Source organism: Zalophus californianus, chromosome 2 (genome assembly GCF_009762305.2).
Source record: "Zalophus californianus isolate mZalCal1 chromosome 2, mZalCal1.pri.v2, whole genome shotgun sequence".
Taxonomy (NCBI): domain Eukaryota; kingdom Metazoa; phylum Chordata; class Mammalia; order Carnivora; family Otariidae; genus Zalophus; species Zalophus californianus.
In genome coordinates, this window is record NC_045596.1 from 146,509,055 (window position 1) to 146,531,322 (window position 22,268).

Sequence of the window (22,268 nt, forward strand, 5' to 3'; positions counted from 1 at the left end):
CTTGTGTTCCTAAAAACACGTGTGAGAGTCGGAAGTAAAAAATATATTTTCTGATGTGGTTGACAACACTCATAGATATGAAAGACAACTGCAGCATAGAAGAGAGAGTATACAGGGCCCTACAGAGTAAGAAGTAATAAGTAATAGTAGTAAGATTTCTATATTAAGAGCAAAGTGGTAAAGTACTAAAAGTATTACAAATACACTGGAAAAATATGTATTTTGTAATCCCTAAAGTAAATACTGAAATATTATGCAAAGACATCATCAAAATCACAATGGATACATTGAAATGGAACTCTAAAAAATGTATAAACAACCCAAAGAATGAAGAAAAAATGAAACATTAAGAAAAAAACAGAAAACACCCAACAACAGCAGAGTACATATCTTCTCAAGTATCCATAAAACATTCATCATGAAAGACTGTATCCTGGGTCATAAAACACAAATATCACAAATTTTTTTTAATATTTTATTTATTTATTTGAGAGAGAGAGCATATGAGAAGGGGGAGGGTCAGAGGGAGAAGCAGACTCCCCGCTGAGCAGGGAGCCTGATGTGGGACTCGATCCCGGAACTCCAGGATCATGACCTGAGCCGAAAGCAGTCGCTTAACCAACTGAGCCACCCAGGCGCCCAATACCACAAATTTTAAATACTGAAATCTTACAAAATATAGTCTCTGACCATAACATAATTTAATTAAAAATTAACAACAGAAAGATAAGGCCATCACCAAAATTTGTAAATTAAAAACTTATTTTTAAAGTAATCAGTGTGTCCAAAGGAAGTTTCAAGGGAAATTTGAAAATATTTTGAAATGAACACAAATAAAAATAAATATTAAATTTTTTTGAATATCTAAAACCATTCTTAGAATGAAATCATTCTACTCCTCTAACATTCAGTGCTTGTAAAGAGAAAAAAAAAAAAGTCCTCGAATCAATAATTTATGATTTTACCTTAAGAAACCAGAAAAAGAGGAGCAAAACAAATCTAAAGAGTAAGTTTCTTACTGTAATTGTGGAATTATATCTATTTCCTTGAAGTTCTATTGAATTCTGCTTCATATATTGGGATACTCTGTTATTAGGTGCATACATTTTGTGTCGTTATGTCCTCTGAGAGAATTGATCTCTATCATGTAATGACTTTTATATCCTGGTAACATTTTTTTGCTTTGAAATCTATTTTGGGGGGCATAGTAGATATAACTCCATACTGTGTTATCTTAGTGGTTGCTTTAGGGTTGATGGAATATAATATTAATTTATTATGGTCTACCTTTAAGTAATATTGTATGTCTTGATTTATAGTATAAGAACCTTTGAAAAGCATGCATCCATTTCTCACCTTCAGGCCTTTATACTACTGTTGCTATATATTTTGCTTCAATTTCTGTTATAAATCTCAAAATGCATTGCTATCATTTTTGCTGTACATGAATCAATTATCTTTTTAGATTTTGAAAATAAAATAGTCATTTTGTTGTTAACCCACATAACTACCTTTTCTGTTACTTTTTCTCTTTTTGTCTAGCTACAAATTTCCATTTGTATAATTTTTTCTAAAGGATTTCATGCAACATTAATTTCTGTGCAGGTTTTCTGATGAATGAGTTCATTCAATATTTGTATCTCTGAAAATTTTTTCATTTTGCCTTTGTTTTTGAAGTATGTTTCATTGACTAAGGAAAACTGTTTTTCTCTTTAATTTTTTTTCTGTACTTAAAAGGTGTTGTCCCTCTTCCTCACTATCTTGGATTATTTCTAACAAGAAGTCTGCTACCATTCTGGTCTATGTTCCTCTGGACTTCTATATCTTTTTTTCTGGCAGCTTTTTTTTTAATTTTTTGTTGTTATGTTAATCACCATACATTACCTCATTAGTTTTTGATGTAGTGTTCCATGATTCAATGTTTGCGCATAACACCCAGTGCTCCATTCAATACGTGCCCTCTTTAATACCCATCACCAGGCTAACCCATCCCCCCACCCCCCTTCCCTCTAGAACCCTCAGTTTGTTTCTCAGAGTCCATCGTCTCTCATCGTTCGTCTCCCCCTCCGATTTCCCCCCCTTCATTCTTCCCCTCCTGCTATCTTCTTCTTTTTTTTTTTTTAACATATATTGCATTACTTGTTTCAGAGGTACAGATCTGTGATTCAACAGTCTTGCACAATTCACAGCGCTCACCATAGCATACCCTCCTTTCTGGCAGCTTTTAATATTGTCCCTTTATCACTGATTTTAACAATTTAGTTATGCCTACTTATTTTATTCCCCTAATAGTGTAATGTTAGTGATCCAAATAGTCCAGGGTCAAGTGGTCCAAGCCCTTTGATAAATTATAAATGATAATTTATTATGACTTTTTTGTTATAGACATTTATTCATATATATTATTACATGGTTTATTTCCAAAAATATTTATGGAGAATAGATAATACATTTCACAAAAATGTTTGAGGTAATAAAGTAATTGCCTACCCCATTTAAAAATATTACAGTATTTACATAATTTTAATTGATTGGATTAACATAGAGATATTTCAAAGGCCAAAAATAGAATGACAATCACATTTCTAGAAGATTATGTAAGCAGAAGTGAAGAATATTGGGTTCTAATTCTTTGTTTTGTGTTATCTAGATGTATGAGTTATAAATATTTTTCAAAAAATTGTAAACTTTTTAGGTCAGGAATAGTACCTCATCATTGTACCACTTCTTCACCCAATACATTGTTTTCCTAACTTTTTTTTAAAAGGTTTTATTTATTTGACAGAGAAAGACACAGTGAGAGCAGGAACACAAGCAGGGGGAGTGGGAGAGGGAGAGGCAGGCTTCCCGCTGAGCAGGGAGCCCGATGCAGGGCTTGATCCCAGGACCCTGGGATCCTGACCTGAGCGGAAGGCAGAGGCTTAACGACTGAGCCACCCAGGCGCCCCTTGTTTTCCCACCTTGACTGTAAAATAATTTATGTTTAACTTTCTAAATCTCTAAGGGTCTCAGTTCCCAATTAAATAAAGAACTAAACTTGATGATTTCTGAAATGTTGTTGCAGCTATGTTCCTATAAATGTGGGACCTTAACTATTATAACATTTTTTGTCTATGAAGAAATTAAAGAGACTTAGCTAAATCTAATCTAAATGTAGTCTTAGCAGGTAGTTTCTATTTTTCCTTTATCCTTTTTTTTTTTTAATTGAAAGAAGACGGAAGACTAAAATAGCTGTGTTCATTAGTGTTATTTGACAAATATTTCTGATTATTTTCCTTCTGGACCATATAGGATTGCACTTTCTGGGCCCTTGTGCTGTGTGACTAATTCTGACCAATGAGTTGTAAGCAGAAAACAATATGTCATTTTAGAGACAGACCATTTATTTACCAGCTTGAGACGCATCAGTGTTCTCATTTACCTCTGGCAGAGTGATTAACAATGGTAAAAATGTTGGCTTTTTGCACTGATTGCAGTGAGCAGAGACTTTCCTGCCAAACAGTGGGGAGCAAATAAAGCAGCAAAAAGAATATGCACTGATTTTGAGCCATTAGCATTTGGGGTTGTTTATGACCACAACATAACATTCTGACTGATATATTTAATATAAGCAGATAGAAAAACAAACAATGAAACAAAAAATAAAGCCATACATTAGATAAACCAATAGGATGACCTATGGATTGAAATATGCAAAAACATTTACTCGAACATTTTACTCAAATTTTGCAATCCAAGAGTTTGAATTTTTAAAATGTGTGTTTTGATAGTGTATCCAAAACTAAATATTTAGCTTTAGGCAGTAGGAGGGAATGCTATGTGAAAATGTTGAGAGTTCTGGAGCAAACAGCCAAGAAAGAATTCTTAACCAACTGAGCCACCCAGGCGCCCGAATAAAGAATTCTTGAAGCATCTTTGGTGAAAAAGATGGTTCTGTTAAAGCACCGGGACAGGAGCCCCTGGGCAGAAAGAGCTACACTGGGGTCCTGAGGAGTGGCTGATTATGTATACTTTCAAGTAGGGAGAGAGTTAGGGATAGTGGAAGTCTCTAAGGAATTTGGAAGCAAGGTTTCCGGGACTTTGAGGGGCTAGTTGTTGTTAGGAAAGGTCATTTACTACTGTCTAGTAAAACCTTAGTCATGAGACCCTTCAGATGTATGCCAGGAGGCCATATGCTTGGAGGATGATTGCTAACATGTATCTTGGGGGAGGGGAGGGAAGATGGGTAGAGATAAAGGACGTTTACAACGGAATTTTTTATGTTAAAGGATACTTACAGGATCCTGGAGGTTGGGCTAATGTTCAGCTAAGATTGCTTTTGCCATTAGCAAAGAAAGTATTAACATCTCAATAGTTAAGTTCCTAGAGGAAGGTCACTCTGCCTGTCTCAAGGACTTGTCAATGGGCTGTAAGTGGTAAGGAAATTTATTTTTTTTTCTTTTGCTTTTGCTCTCCACATCTGAATGTTTAGGGGATGGTGAGGAGAATGTGAAGGTCTTAAGAACCTCAAATGCAAGTTTAGTTAAATGCCCACAGTAAAAATGTTGACATAAATTGCATGAATAATGAAATAACTCTTAAAAAATATATATATATATATATCACTAATAAGTCTGGTACTTATTTTTTATATCTGAATTAAAATTTATTGTTTGGCTTATTGCTATTGTTGAAATAATAGCTTTTTTTTGTGAAACCAATGAAATTATAAGACAAATTAATGTAAGTATGAAAGGAATGCCATTATATTTAAAATAATGCTGTAAACTAAAAATAATTTTTAAAATTCCCAGTTTAACAAATACCAATAAGGAATATCAGAAGATATTTGTGTATTTTGTTCTGAGAAAACACTGAAGAGTATGATAAATTTTCCCTTTATTTTCACTAATAGGAATGGTTTAGCAAAATATTTATAGAATATTTTTTTGTTACTTTTTAAAATACCTTCATGATTTGTCATTTCTCTCAAGTAACATTTTAAAGAATTTAAACTTTTTTTTTTGTCTCTGGTACATTTAAAATTTGAAGAGCGTTTTTGCCATCCATTTAGGTAAATTATTACTTAACAAAAAGATGTTACGTAACATCTCTTACTTAACTTAATGGCTCATCTCTAAGCCATTCTTAAGCTGGAAGTTAATTTTATGCAAATGCTTATTTTAAAATAACACAGCAATATGAAATGCAATAATTACAGGCATTTTCATTCATATTCCTATGAGCTTAATGCAACAAATGTTTCAACTGGTCCCTATTTACTCTTTGTAAATTTGCTATCTATCTGTAACCATAAACATAAATTGTGTTTGACTTTATTTTACTTATTTCTTCAACACAGTTCCATATTACCATATTGCCTTCATATTTAACATACCTCCGTTCTCCACATTAACTTGAGATTAAGCCTAAAATACACAGGTTGCAGATTCTTAATAAAGCCCTGGATATGCTTCAGTATTTTAGTAACACTGAGAAGCAGTCATCTGGAGCCCAACTCCTAGAATCCAGTGGCTGAGGTTGGGAGTGAATTCTCTGGAGCCGGTTAAGTACTAGAAGGACTAAATAAAATTCAATCAGATTAAGCCCTGACACAAAGAGGCTGGTTTTCCTTAGAGTAAAACATCAGATCAGCATCCTCATTATCTTTTGCCAAAACTATTACAATCTCCAATTTTTCTGTCACCTCTGCCGTCTCCAATTGTCTGCCCTGCTGCCAGAGGAATATATAAACATGATCCTGTCTTCTTCATCACTAACAACATGTGAAATATTTCACGTTGACTTCAGGCTAACGTCCAAATTCCTTAGAATCACTTTAAAGACCCTCCATGATCTGTTCTTAACAGAGAGACTCATCTATAAAGACTTCCCTAATTCTTTCAGACAAAGTTAGTCGTACTTCTTTTGGGCTCTGATGGCTGTGTGTGCCATCTATTATGTCACTTGTCTCATTTGAGTCAAATCATTTTCTATATCTGCCTACTGGTCTGTGAATCCTTAAGGGAAGAAACTATAATTTATTCATCTTCGTATCCTAAATGTCTCTTACTTTCCCTCGTGCAGTCCCTGTCTCTTCTAATTTCCTCCCTCCTTCTATAGAGGACTTGACAGGTAAAATAATTACAGTTAAAAAGCAATAACAGCAATAACAATAACGGTAATATTTATCAAACCCTCGCTATGATCAGATATGCTACTGTACTAAGTTCTTTGCATGGATTATGTAACTTAATTCTCATGAACACATTGTGAAGGTTGTTTATTTTTTAATTTAATTATTTAACTTAAAATTTTTTTATTTATTTATTTTTGCCCCTGCGTTGCCCCACGTGAGAGAACTGGTCTTACAGAAGTTAAATAACCTGCCCATTGTCACACAGGTGTAAGTAGCAAAGCCATCATGTGAACCTAGATAGTCTGATGCATAAAGTATGATTTTTCAATATTTGAGAAATTATTATCAGCACAAGATATTAGAGAGTTTTCCATCTTGGTCTAATTGAAAAAAATAAATTACACACATTCATGTAAAGAAGGTAACTTTACTACTAATAGTCTGCTGATTAGGATAAGGCTATTTTTATATGTACACCGTGTCACGTACTGATAGCTGTATTTCATAGGCATGGAGAAGGCTCTGAGCAGAGCATCAGAAATTAAGAAGTTGAAAGAAATAAAACATCTCTTACTTAACTTAATGGCTTGCATGGCTTATATGAAAATATGGATTGTATGAAAATATTTTTTTAAAAAACTTATTTTAAAAATATCTTCAGGTGTAACAAATTGCAAGTTTCATAATGCAGCAAAAGTAATATTTCTTAAAGAATTTTGACCATCACCTTATATTGAAGAGACTGTTTTTGACAAGTACAGCATAATTTATATGCCTATGTCTAAGAACAGGTTCCCTGAGAAACAGACCTTGAGACAAATTTTGACTGTAGTAATTTTGAAGAGGAATCACAGAATGTACCTGGGGAGGCTGGATTAGGAACTAAGACAGGCAAGGGGGAAAAGCCCTTAAAAGATACACTGTCAAGATGCTTATCTCTGTGGGCAACTGAGGCTCAGTCTTGCTGGGAAACTCTGGTCCACAATATAGAAAGCACCTCAGAGTTATCTCACCATAGGACTGTTTATTCTCCAACTTCCCTCCTTTGTTGGTTGATACATGCTCAGGGGGGCATTAATTTCCCCCAGAACTTCTAATGTGCCTTTGTTCAGAGATGAGAGAAAGCACTGGGTTGGCAATCTGCAGGTATTTGTAAAGGATCCTCTTGGCATGTACTGGGCTGGTGAATGCTAAATAACACTTGGTGGTCCACTGGTACCATCTGCTATATCCTATCGCTCACAAGCCTGTTCCTCCAGTAAAACAGAGCTTTTCTTGGGCCAAAAACATATACATGCACATAGATACAAAAATGCATACATACATGGACAAATAGATGTGTGTACCGTAGATATAATTACTGTGTTCAACAGGATATTTGACGCTTCAACCTTAACGTGGTCAGAAGTCAACTCATCTTCACCCTCAAGCCTTGCACCCCTGAGATGTGCTCCTCACACACTGTGCTCTTGTGTAAGTCTGTATTTCATAAGATCAATCGCCTATGTCCAAAACATGGGAATCCTCCTTAAACTACTTCTCCCAGAGAGTTACCAAGTCATGTCAGTTGTATTCCTAAATATATGTTGAACCTGTCTTTGCAGGCCTCCTTTAGCTCTCACTTGAATTTCTGCAGCACTTCCCAAATTTAAGTTTAAAATTGTAACTCTCTATTCTGTATCCCCTATTATATTGTAAATGTCTTGAAGTCGGGGATGAGGTTTTGCTGATTGTTTCTTCTCCATTTTGGATCCTAGCTTATATCAAACCTCAGTATATCATTGTAACTTAAGTGAATGAATGAATAGAAGAGATCTTTTCACATCTTGTGTGTGGTAAGAGTTTGAGCTCACAGAGATAGAAATTATTGAAAACATTTTTATGAAGGAAAGCCTTACTTGCATAGGACCAGTCTTGCGTCTTTTTGTGTCTGCCTATTTTCTGAATAGATTAGTAGAGAGCTGTTAAACATCACTATTGATAGCTTATAGGGTATTGTTCTGAATGCAATTCTTATCTAATTAATAAGCAAGTGATATGTATATGTCTCATCTTAATGTTTGAAAAATATCAATTCCATTCCCTTTTGCATTGTTAGGTATGATGATTTGCACAAGTAGGTGCAATTATCCTAAATAGTGATAATAGTGAAGCACAATTATCTGGGCCTTTGTCTTTGTTGAGAAGAATGGATGGCCCGACATAATTATAATCAGGTGTGTTGAATTACTTTAGCACTCTTTTCCAGACTTGTGCATTATATGTGAAAGCATCCATCTCACAGTACTTCCTTGGAAATCACTCACAGATCTGTTTCATATGCTATTATATTTTTTTAATCATTCTGGTTATCCTAAAATGAATCTCAGATTTTTTTCTAGCACTTAATGCCCATTTCATGGTATGACTTTGATGTTTTTTACAACTCTTTTCATCATATTTAAAAACATTAAAATCTACTTGTTCTTTAGATATTGTTACAAATAATAAATTATGAGATTAAATAATTGAAATAAATGGACAGAATAAAAAAGGAAATGTTTATATTTTGTATTCAAATTATTTATCTAAAATATTTAATTTTATTTTCTCGGGTGGTTAGTTTTGATGCTTTAATTGCATTGTCATGTTTTCCCAAGCTGTAAGGCAACTTTTGTTGTAGATCCACAGCAATATTTAATAAATCCTGTTAAGATCATAGTAAAATAAAGTGTTGAAATGACTGATTGGGAAAAATATTTTAAGTAATGTTTTGAATATTCTGGTGCATTTCTATACATCTTGGTACAATCTGTGCATACTTCAAACACGCTATGGTTTGTTTCCTCATCTAGACTAAACAGTAGCCAGTATACTGGCAAAAGCTAAAGCATTAGATGTTTCTGCATTTAAATTGAAACTATTTCTAGATTTCCACTCTGTTTTTTGTTTTCAAGTTATCCATATCAGGAAAAATCACTGAATCTGATAACTGATTGAAATTTTACTCTATTTTAGTTTTAAAGTAACTCAAAGATTTCACAAACTTAAGTGAATTCATCACCCTCAATAAAGCTTGGTCAACTTGCTAAACTAGGAAGTAAATGAGATTTGAGACCAGGTTCCTGCCCTTGTGTGGCTTAGAAACTAATTAAATATATCATAAATATGCAAAAATAACAATTACACATATTAAATTGTTTTTAACATTGCCAAAAGTTAAAGTCTGTGTTCTTTTTGGCATCTCAGATTTTTTTCTTTTCTTTTTTTTTTTTTTTTTTAAAGATTTATTTATTTATTTGAGAGAGAGAGAATGAGAGAGAGAGAGAGTACATGAGAGGGGGGAGGGTCAGAGGGAGAAGCAGGCTCCCTTACTGAGCAGGGAGCCCGATGTGGGACTCGATCCCAGGACTCCGGGATCATGACCTGAGCCGAAGGCAGTCGCTTAACCAACTGAGCCACCCAGGCGCCCTCAGATTTTTTTCATAATGAATAAAGCAACATGGGATTTCTGGTTATAATTCCCACTAGAAATGTGATAATGTCTGGGTTTGGATCTTAATGTAATCTTGTTATGTGGTTGTATCAGTATATGCTTATTTAATATTAACTCTTCATTTATTTCATTGTAAAACTGTGTTTTTCCCTGTAGAGCTTAAATGTTGCCCAGCCATTGAAACACACCACAACCCAAACTGATTAACTAAGCATAATTATTACAAAAGTTGGATTTCCAGAACTTCCCAGGAAACCCATCTAAACCTTAACGGTGTACTAAGTGGAAACAATTTTGACTCATAAAATTTGTTCTTTTCGCTGTTAGGTAACATTAGGAAAAGTTTACATCAACAAGAACATGTTTCAGTGCACTTCTTACCCAGTGTCTGAGTCCCTGATACAAAAAAGGATAAATAATTATTTCATTAAGAGCACATGTGAAAGGGATCATTAATGAGTTCCCTGAATGAACTGAGTAATTATTATGATGTACGAGCTCTGGCTGGAAAAGTATTAGACAAAGTCTAGTTTTCACAGATGTTTGATAACAGTGAGTAAATAGCAGAGTTTTGCTTTTGACATTGCTTTTTTCTTCTTCTATCATCTCTAGTTGTAAGCACAAGATGTACCTGGAAAGGCTTCCAAACACCAGCATCATTATCCCATTTCATAATGAAGGTTGGACTTCACTCCTGCGTACCATCCACAGTATAATTAACAGAACCCCAGAGAGTCTAATAGCAGAAATCATTCTGGTAGATGACTTCAGTGATAGAGGTAAGATACAGTTAATAATATTTTATCTGATTCTGTTATTACCTACATATCATTACAGGCTTAAAAAAAAGTCAGAAGATTATTGTGATGTTCCTTTCCGATTTCATCTGAAAGGTAATTGTGAAGTTTCGACTATGCTGTGATTTCATAAAATGTTGGCCAAATGCAAAAGAAACTGAATGAGAAGGTATTGGTGTTGTTTGGGAAACTATAAGAAATTTGCATTACATTTCTATTGTAAATTAGACAGGTTTTGGTGAAATGCCTCAAATTCCAGTTTCAGCATCAGGACAAACACTGCAAAATATGTTTGCAAGTACATATGAATGGGGAAATATTCCAGTAGATTTATAAAATCTGTTCCTGTTTCTGAAAGGCATTTGCTCTATTACTTACAAGTATGATACATTTTCTGGGCTGTGCTTGTGTTACTTTCTAAACACTAGAAATTGTAAGTAACACAAATATTTTTACTTAGCAATTCTAGGTATTTTATCATATCTGAACAGTAACGAGAAAGTCCAGTATGTATCAGAAAATTTGACGATGTGACATGTTTTAACATTTCTACCATTCTGAGAAACATGATATGGTTTATAAAAGACAGGAGAATAAAATTATAGACAGTTTCCTGAGATTAGGACTTCATTCATCATCTTTGGTCTGAATGTGAGAATTGTTAATACTGTGGGGAAGGTAAAGTTTATTTTTTTTGGCAGATGTGAGTGGATAGGAGGAAACCTTTTCTAATGAAGTTCGTCTACTTGGGAATACAGTGTTCTACCTTATATTTCATTGCATGGAGGAGGACTGCTTAACTGTACTGTGTATCTGTAAAAAAGAACGGCAGCAAAAGAATTTAATTGCATATTATCCTTATGCATCTTGAAATCAAATGGGTTAATTGAAATTTTGGAAATTTCATTTGCAACAAAAATGTCAGCTTCTTCATAGTATCCAAAGATTCTGTAAAAGCAAAACTGTTGAGTGTGTTAATCTTACGCTTTCTTTAACAGAGTTCCAGTCTTTAATGATATACTTGAAATATTTATTCATGGTTTACCTAATATTATTATGTTTTGAAGTTTATATGACAAAAATGAGGTTGTCTAACATTATTCCATTAAAGTAATAAACTACCAACTTAGTAATTTAGGTTGATTTCAAAGCAGTTTTTGCCTTGCCTTGCTTAGATAGATATGTACTCAGTACTACTCAATAGTGCAAGCCAGTATCTAAAACTGAAATTTATTACTTAAAAATTTATTTAAATAACACATTGATGTCTTTTTTATTAGAACTGAGGCTAATATTTCAAGGTAGTCATTATACCTCAGGCTAAAAATAAGCATTTTAATGCATTAAAGCTAAAACTTTAAACTTTCCTTTTAAATAAAAGATTGAAAAGGGGGCATAGGGATCTGTGGCTGCACATCACCAAAAAAATGGTCTTTTGTGGTTGACACTTACTAAGAGAAATAAGATAGTGTGTCTGTGGTGCATTTTCTACATAATTAACGTTGTCTTAGTAAACTGTTCATTACAGCAGAATTTTGACCTGGGGATAATATAGTAGGAAACACTTGGTAGCAGAAAATTGTGGTTTATAGAGCATATTTTGCTGAATATTTCTCAGAGGCGTCTTTCACTTGAACATCTTTAAAGAGGGAGAAAGTAGTGGCATCTACATTTGTCTTGACTTCACATCACTGTCATCTTTTGTACGGTAGCAACTTTGATGGACTATCTTTCTGCATATAATGTTACCTGGGAAGTAAATGACAGAAGACTGTCAATGTGTTCAGTGTAAAAGAAGTAGGACAGCAGAAAAAGGATTATTTGGGATAGTAATGGTGATTTTGACTTTTCTATTGGACATTTTTAAGGATAACAATGATTTTTAAAGTTTTAGTAAGTCTTTAATTTAGAGATTTCTCTTCCTCTGAACTATCAAGTTGGAAGTATTACTTTATGAACATTAAACTTTCAGAAGGTTAAAAAATTTTGAATATTGCTTTTCATTATGTTAACCTGTTGATATGTGTAAAAATAAACTTTGAAAGAAATAAGTGATAAAAATACTTTTGTAATCTTTTAGAATATGCCATAATTCTAAGGTTGCATGGAATAGGGAAGATTGTTCTTCCAGATTTTTGTTTGAGATTTTAAAAATCTCATGTGACAGAATATGAGGCAATAGGTGGACTTGACAAGCATCAGTCCTGCTTCCTGAATTATGGGAAATACAGAACATTAACATGATGAATACAAGTTAGAATTCTAACACCAACTATTAGCTATCTGACAGCAGGTTAATAAATTCTGTGTCTCAAATTTTTTTTTATCCAAATGGAGATAAGTCCTTAGTTATCTAAGTAACTCCTCATAGAAAGGTCAGGATGGAAACCTGCCTTGGATGGTTGAGCAAATGGTGCACTGCAAAGAGAGTAATTGCTCTCAACTATTGATTTCTACTCATCAAATATTCCCCTACTACTATAATATAAATAGTCTCCATACTTCTTTGTGGGGATCCTCTTAATTTAATCAACTTTAGTCCACAAGAATCTTTATCATCTGTCTATCTATCATCTATCTACCTATGTATCATCTACAGAACCAACAGAAGTCAGAGGGCATGAGAAGACAAATTGTGCTAATTCATAGCATGTTAGAAAAATTAAGACTGCTTTAACATTTAAAAAAAATCAAATTTTACCAAACAGCAAGTAACTTATTACAGATGTGGAAGAAAAATTACATTCTAGAGGTTCATCAAAAGGAGAATAAAAAGAGCATGTTACCTCCCTATATTACATGAGGGGCCTTACATGAGTGTTTATCAAAATTCCTTTCAGGTTTATTTTCTCCATTATAAAAGAAGGAAGATATCTTAGAACATCTCTTGTTTACAGAGATTCTAAGACAGAGAAGATTTTGCTGCTCCTTTCATTCTGATATTATCTCTACACATGCTGTTAAAAATTATTATAGTTTAAAGTATATTTACACATTTTTTGACAACCCAGAAATTGTAAGCCTGCAACATGTAGGGTCTTTTTCACCAGTTCTCTAAAAATCAAACTAAGGGGCGCCTGGGTGGCTCAGATGGTTAAGCAACTGCCTTCAGCTCAGGTCATGATCCTGGAGTCCCGGGATCGAGTCCCACATCGGGCTCCCTGCTCAGCAGGGAGTCTGCTTCTCTCTCTGACCCTCTTCCCTCTCAAGCCTCTATCTCTCATTCTCTCTCTCTCAAATAAATAAATAAAATCTTAAAAAAAAATCAAAATCAAAATCAAACTAAGTAGGCCAGTCAAAATTTAAAGTACAGGAAGATAGGGTTCTTTTTTTTTTTTTTTAGCTTCCTTTAGGAAATTATTTCTGAAATGTTACACTTTATTTTCAGAAATATATTGCACTTTCAAGTCTGGTCAATATACATCTAAACACCTTTGCATTAGAACTTTTCTGGTTATTCTGCAATGTCTTTTGACCAAAGGCAATAAAATTTTGACAAGACTTAATCAAATATTACTGCCTTTTATTTTATGTCTTCTAGGCCAATAGAATAGCTACATATGCAAAGAAAAAAAAAAGAAATGAAAAAAGAACCAACATGTTAGCTATTTTAATAGAACCAGTTCAATATCAATTGGAATTCAGAGTTCCAAAAAATGTAAGCCCTCTAGTAATTGGCAAATTCTGTAGTAGTTGTTTTCATAGCAATAGAGAAAAAAATACTAAAGTATTTTATAATTATAGAATAATTTTGAATATTACAAAATGATTTTTAAAAATCTGCTTGAATAGTGTTGACTCAGCTATAAAGAAAAAACAAAACAAAATAAAACAAAACAAAACCCAAACAGGTGCATGTCCTCTCCAGCAGTTCTCAGTTTAGATATTCTTCCTAAAGCAAGCTTGGTAAACAGAATGTTGTTTTAGCCTCCTATCAGCAGCCCTCTGTCTACAGAAACATGAAGGTAGGGGCCTGCAGGTAACTTTTCAACAACAACACTATGTTTTTGCTACCTGAAGCTTACCAGTTGGTGAATGTTATTTTTTTTTTCCAGTAAGTTCTCAGAAATACATTTAACAACTTAACTTGAGGCCTATAACAAGGCTTCATGATGACTTTAAAGCAGGACTAATCCTGGGCTTATCTCCAAATTCCAGGCAACCTTAACAGCATCCACATGGAAAATGTTGAAATGTGTGAAATAAGCTGGGGCTTAACCTCAGAGATAGGGCATATTTGAACCTGACAATTCTCTAAACTTTGTGTGCTTAGATGAATGCAAGTTCACATTAGGATAGTCACAGGAGAGTTGCTGACACCCTTCCCTTAATGCAAGTATGAAGGTACAACCGTTGCAAACAGATGCAAAGCAGGTGCACACACACTCCAAACAGGTGCACACACACTCACTCTCTCTTGCCCATGCTTGTTCCAAACCTCCTGGTCAGGAAGGGTAGGAGTTGAATATTTCAGTTTCAAAAAGACCTGTTATGCTCCATGTACAAGTTAGAGGGAAAATCAGAGACTAGAACTATCCTCCCAACCTAGCAAAGCCAACAACTTTGAAGAATCCAGTGTACTTCTCTGCAGATAGCTTAAATCCTTGTTTCTCAGTGTATGGTCCATGGACCAGAAGCATCAGCACTGCATTGAAGCTTATTAGAAATGCAGAATCTCAGGTCCCATCCAGATATATCAGAATCTTTACGTCAACATGATCCTTGTGTACTTTTTATGCAAATCAAAGCTTCAGAATAACTTTCATGTATTTCAAAATTGGGGTTGAAGTAATATGAGTAGTATGAATGCATAAATAGCATAATTTTTAAAACTTCCTGGTTTTTGTGTATATTATTATAAACAAATTTTTCTATTTGTTTTTATTGTTTAGTGTGCAATTGGTATTGGATTTATAAATCCTTAAGGAAAGTTTGGGATAGAAGTCCTATAGCATTATCCCTACATTATTTTAGATATTAATTTTACATTTATCACTGTATTTCTTTGATAGATTTTGGCATTTTCACAAATTTGTAGATATTTGCTCTGCCTTCTGATGAACTCATTTTATAGCATTTTATGTTTAATTTCAGGTTATTACCATTATTTCCTCTCTTCCCAATTTTTCTCCTTTTCCTAACATTTTATGGATCTATTTTGCTGTAGAATCATTCAATAAATCCCATGCTAACTTCAGGAAGTGGAAAAGAAATATATATCTATAATATATATAGAAATATTCATATAGAAAAATACATATAATCAACTGATAACAAAGCAATTTCTTTAAAGATCCACATTACCATAAAAATCTGCAATTCCTTACATGGTTGGAAGTGTTTATGCATCTTTCAAATGGTGGGAATATTTTAAATCGCTTCACAAATGGTAATGATGAGTCTTGAATTTGGTTCTATTTTACTCAAGTAGTCTCCAAGTGGACATTAAGGAAAGTTTCCCTAAGCAGACAAATCAGTTAGCACACGTTTTACAACTGTTCGAAGTTGGAAGATATCATCAGTGTGAAAAGGTAGTAAAATAGATAAAGAATGATAGTGCATTTCTATTTTATATGAAAAAATACTAACAGTAAAGTGCATATAAAGATTCTGAGGTGACAGTCAACAAAAATGTTTTAGTGCCGGTATTCCATCAGATCCTCCACTAGACTATGAGACATGCAATTTTTACGTCTCAGATTTATTGAAAGCGAGTCACTGTGATGAATTGTGGAATTGTTTAGATTTGATATTCATATTTTAAATTGTAAGGATAATTTTACTTTAAAAGCAAAATACAATATTAAGTTCTAATAAGTAGTAGCAGGAACTAAGAAAATGTTGTAAAATACAACTGTATATTTTTCTGTTTAGAAATTCAGCATCACCTGCTCATGAATTGAAAGAAAGCTATTCTGATTTCTGCTGATAAATTTAAATATCATGTTGCTTCATGGCGAAATGTATAGTTTTAATAAAAGAGTTCTGTTTTACCAATTAGTTTAGCATTTGTTGTTGAAAGGGAATCAAAACACAGAGTGGCACCATATCCTAGGGTCATAAATATGAATGTCAAACAGTAATGTGTTCTCAAGGTCAGAGGAACCTACAAGAGTAAGTTTTGAAACTTACAAAATACAAAATTAACTCATAAAAAAATCTTTTTGTATTCATAAAATATGAGTGTTACCCATCAGTGGCAGAATATGCTTTGATAGAATCTATCTCAGAAGGCAAAGCGCTTTTGGGATTTCTATCTCTCTACTTTTAAATTAAAAATCCAATCTCACATGATGTACATGTCTACATAAACAGTTTATCTGACAAAACTAATGAGAGTTACGTATTCTTGTTGAGCCTTACCTTTGCCTTTATGTTTAAAGTAGCATTTTGTTGTGTCCTTTTTCTTCTGTATAGCAAATGTGAATAATCTCTCCAATCTTCAGGAATGTTACAGTCCTCAGGTTTACTACTAGCAGAAGCCTATTTTAAGTAGGTGCTTATTTTGTAGACTAAACTAAAGGACCTTGAGATACTCTAAAGGCATATGTTATTCTTAATGAATTGTTATATGAAATAGCCTTTTTAACACTGGCCCTGGTAGGTTCAGAACACTGCAAAAGATTCTTATGGGGACTCTATTCTTCTGTCCTCTAAAGAAAGTAATGATATACCTAAAATTTGATTAAATTAATTTCAGTTTCAGCAGGATTTATATTTAATTTACAAAGGTATGCTTGTGGAAACTTCCATTCAAATAGATACTTTATGCAGTTAGTTTTAACAAAAATTATTTTACAATGTTCTACTGTAGAATGTGAGAATATATTTTGAAAGAATGTAGTCATCGGAATGAAATGCTTTTAGGCTAATTTTGAACACAAAAATAAGTATTTTGGAAAACGCATAATAGAATGCAGAGGTAAAACCTAAGTTTCATTGTCTGGTTGCACTGTATGTTAGAGATCACATATAATATTAGAACAAATTTCACAGCTGAAAATTTTGTTATTGTTTTCTTTTCTTTTGTCATTAAAAAATATTTTGTGTACTTAAATGAATGGGATAAACAAATTAAAACCATGGCCATACCATACCATACCATACCATACCATAGCTCTATTGTGAGATGTCTTTTAAAATGACCCTATAGTGTAGTCAGTCAACTGGGGGGGCTATAAGTACTTATATTTGCTCTAAGAGTCTCTCTTAAGGTTTTTTTTTTTAATATTTTTATTTTGAAGAGATAAGGCTCAGCTGTCATTTTTCTAACTGTCATTTTGTTCTCTTGCAATTTTGTTCTCTTCTTAAATATTAGTTTGAAGCATATGAAATTGCCAGTTTTTTGTAGGACATTAGGTGGCTCAGTGACAATTTTTACATATTTCATCCTTAAGCATCTTAAGACCTATCTATCTCTGGATTGAATGATTATTTAGAGCTCATGTTTGAAATCAGTGCTTTTAAAGGTAGAGGACAGCAACTCCCATCATCAGGTGGTGGATAAGCCGACCTGCTTTTTTGGAGGAAAACTCCACATGGTTAAATTAATATGGGTTTGGCATAGAAAGAGATGCTTCTTTTCAAAGCAAAACTGTTACAACTCGCTGATGTCACAAAGGCATGACTTCCTCAAGAAAAATAAATTGTGCAATTCATTTTATGGCAGATTAAATCCCATTTATTTTCCTTGCAGACAGCTGTTTTGTGTAGGATGTCACTTGTATGAAACCATTTTATGGATGTTGGGCTTCAGATCTTGGGCAGCCATAACTTTCTCTAATGAAATAAAAGGTTATGTTTTATGATTATTCCTCTTGTCAGCAAACTTGAGCTGGTGAGTTTTAATAATACAGTGTTCAGTATTTCAAGCAGCTCTTTTTGATGTCTAAATAGCCATCTGCTCTTAATTTTTAAAAAATCACTGCAGTGACACGATGCAAAAAAGCACAAATATTTCCTCCTGTCAACCTTAAAAATAAAATAGCCAGTTACTTTCCTAGCAAAATGAGTTTATTTGGGAATAGCAGAAGAATTACAATTCAGGACAAGCCAACTATGGTAAACCATAGGCAAGTCTGAAGAGAAAAAGGGAAGGTCAGCCTTTATTAGGTTTTAGGAGGAAACTGAGGAGGGCTGTTTTAAACAAAAGTTCATTGGAGGAAAACAAGAGTTTGGGTTCATGGTGGTTTCTCCAAGGCTGCAAGTGGTCGTTATTGGGTTGTTGGTGGGGCATTTAGAGATATTCCTTTTTTTTCTTAAAAGCAGCAAATGAAATTGCTATCTGAAAAGTGTCTGCCCTTGTCACGAAAATTCTTACCTTTCTTCTTCCTGCTGGTTATATAGTCTTCAACCAATGGCATGCCAATGACAGCGCCCCCTTGGAGGATTTTCGATTCCATTCTAAACGAGGTTTCCTGCACTCCTTTTCTCACTCCTTTATCTTGAATTACAACATTTACTTAGAAAATTATTAATCTCTAAATAGTCAATGTCTGGGTGCCTGGGTGGCTCAGTTGGTTAGGCGACTGCCTTCGGCTCAGGTCATGATCCTGGAGTCCCTGGATCGAGTCCTGCATCGGGCTCCCTGCTCAGCAGGGAGTCTGCTTCTCCCTCTAACCCTCCCCCCTCTCATGTGCTCTCTCTCTGTCAAATAAATAAATAAATAAATAAATAAATAAATAAATAAATAAATAAAATCTTTAAAAATAAATAAATAAATAGTCAAGGTCTTTGATAGGCTGACAGATTTTAAACATCAAATGCATGTGTGTTTATGAAACACATTTTAACAAAATTGTAATAAAAATTAAATACTTTCTATCAACTGAGGAACAATTCCACATTACAATGATAGGATCTTTGAGATGAAGGAATTTGTAAGTGACATGGTACATTTGTAACGTCTCATAGTTGAATCAATGAAGACTCAGAAGGGTGACCTCCTGGGTCACACACTAGGTCCATTTTATATACTTAGATAAATGCCAGACAAAACTAAAATGTACGGGTTTTGTGCTTATCTATACAGGTGTTTCTCCATAGTTTTCTCAGGCATCTAATTCTGAGAAATTGGAACCACTCTGATAACTATCTTTAATTTAATAAAACTGTACTACAATTATGTAGACACTCTAATTGCATCTAATTTATTACTCTTTTTTTTTTTTTTTTGCCTAAGATCAGGATCATAATAGAAACTATCATTTCACTGTGTACACACAAGTATTGGAATGGAGAATTCATGAGAATAATAATGACTTGAACATACAAATTCCAGTATCCATAATGGTCTTCTAGGACTATAGAGGGCCAATCAGAGCCTCTGTCCTGGAGAAAACAGTGTTTCTAACATTCTCAAAGGCTCACAAAGTATTTAAAAGGGCCATAAAACACAAATATGCTTCATGTAGCTTCATAGACTGATGTAAAGTAGAACTTATTGAGGTAAGTGAATGGTTTTAGGCTGAATTCCTGAAGGTCATCAGATTATATCTTCATTCTGGATGTATCATTCCAGAGTTAGATACTCTAAAAAAGTTCCTTCACTGTGTAGAAGCCAAGACGCTTGCAAAATTGCCTAGTATCACACTAGTGCAAAATGTCCCCAAATGATGGGAGTCTTTCTAGGACAGACAGAAGCTAGGCTGGGGGTGAAGGGGGACATGACTGAGCAAATATTTGCCATTGGATTGGACACCAGTTGGATAAACATCACTTCTTTTTCCTTCTTATTTTCTGCCTTGTCTTCTAAAACCTGGTGAAGAACTCTATATGGAATATATATATCCATTAGCTTCTTGACAAACTAATGGTTGCCTCACAGAACAGAAAATGCTGACTCCAATGCTATAGTGGGCAATGAAAAAAAGAGAGTTGAATATTCTATCTTGAATAAATTCTAACTCTGTAAATTATCATTTTAACTTCTGCATATGTTTCTTCAGGATTATGAAGGCTATTTCCAACTTAATGGAGATATATTTGGGGTTTGAAATCAAAGTTAAGCAATTGATTTTTTTTTCAGATTGCTTACATTTCTGCCCCCCCCCCTGGTTTTGCCAAGTTGAAACACTGCTTCCTAGAAAATAAAGACTCTATGAAGAAAAAGAAGTATTTATTTATTTTACACTATTGAGTATTGTAAATTTATAAACTAACAGGACAGGTAGAAATATAGTGAGTAGGAAACAGCTTAGGTGTTGGAGGGTCTTGAATTCAAGTCCCAACTCTGCCACTTATAGGTCTTGGAAACTTAGAAAGGATTAGATATGAGAGGAGATTACAGAAACAACAAGATATAATTTCACTTTTTTTTTTTTTACTCAAGAAAAACTCTCTCTAAACTGTAAAGTGTAGGAAAAATAAGTCACCCAATACAGAGAGGAGATAGCAGGATTATCTGTGACTGTTTCAAATAAGTTCATGCTTGAAGATCTAAACCATTGCTACATGCCCAAAGAAATTGCAACATCTATCTTTTAACCATGAATAATCTTCATGAAATGATGATGAAGGAAATAACTTCCCAAGACTCGAGTCAGACAAAAAATGTCTATATGTACAAAAAGACAAATTTCAGTTTCCAAAGTTGAGTGCACTTGTTTTTGATCTTTGGAAAAATTTTAAAGTAATTGCAGCTATATGTTTTAAGTAATAAGAGATACATTAAGTACTATGAGTAAGCACAGGTTTATTAGATATTAATCAAACATTATCCTAGTGGGAAGTATGACTTTCAAATTCAGATTCTCTTAGAACTGGAACGTCCTTCTCCCACAGGAGTGACCTTAATATAATATCCCATGAGACCCAATGTATCATACTGCTCTTGGATCCCAGGTACAGGGCATATAGCTTTCTTAGGTCACTCCTATAACCATCTGCGATTACCGCAGATTGCTTGACACCAAGCAGCCTATATGTGCCCCTTAATCACACTTCTCTATGAAAAGTGAGACATGCATGGGTAGAGGTGCCTCCACTGAAATGGAAATCAGGCTGAGTCCAAAAGATGTCCTAGCAAGATGACTGTCGGTGGTATGGTAAGCTTCTGAGATTCCCCAACATACTGTTTTTGCTAGCTAGTCTTGTGTGTTGTCCCTTACTCAAGATCCCTATGCACCAGTAGCCAAATGACATGGCAGTCCTGATGAATTACCTAAGACCATAGATGACGTGGTCATCTTCTAAAACCGCATAGGCCCCTCATTGCAAAAGGATTTATGAATCAAAAGAGGTCATACTGATGAGCAGAGTCATGGATATATAATCCCCAAGATCCAAGTCTATATTTAGATATCTGCAGCTTCTAACCAGTAGGCAATAAGCCAAAATGGTGATACTAAAAGCTATAAGCTCCTAAATGATGTATATATTCTAATGTATATTCATTTTTCTTATGGGAGTGCTTTCTTACAGCTGGCTTATGGTACCAATAAATAAGGTCCACTTAATGATGACTACCTTGATATCTAGCCATATGATATCTAGAAAACTACATTTTAATCTACAGTGACATGACAGATTTCAAAAGTGTCCTATATTCTGTATAGTAAATCAGAATTTTAAAGGAGCTCTTGCCAACTCTTAATTTGTACGGTTCAGATGTCTTGCTCCTCCTAAATGAATAGCATTATTGCTGAGTTATAATAAGTCCACATTTACTAGTGATCAGGGAACTGATGATTAATTTCTAAAATTGAATCACTAAGCACAGGGGAATCATGGGGTAGTCTTCACGGAGGACAGGAAAAGGAGGGGACTTAAATCAGAAAGATGACTGCATTTGATTGAATGACCTACTTCAGAACTGTTTGCGATTGTGTTGTTCTTAGAAGAAACTGGGATATTACTAGTAGGTAGAATTTCCAAGAGA

At 34.0% G+C, this 22,268-nt stretch overlaps 1 protein-coding gene across 1 annotated transcript in view; it reads left to right on the forward strand.

The window, feature by feature from the left end:
* The window catches only part of GALNTL6 (polypeptide N-acetylgalactosaminyltransferase like 6), a 1,216,700-nt gene that overhangs the window by 529,105 nt on the left and 665,327 nt on the right, over positions 1-22,268 (forward strand). The window contains exon 5 of the mRNA XM_027600276.2: positions 10,206-10,372. Within this exon, the coding sequence (XP_027456077.1) occupies positions 10,206-10,372 (167 nt within the window). The remainder of the gene's footprint in view (positions 1-10,205; positions 10,373-22,268) is intronic.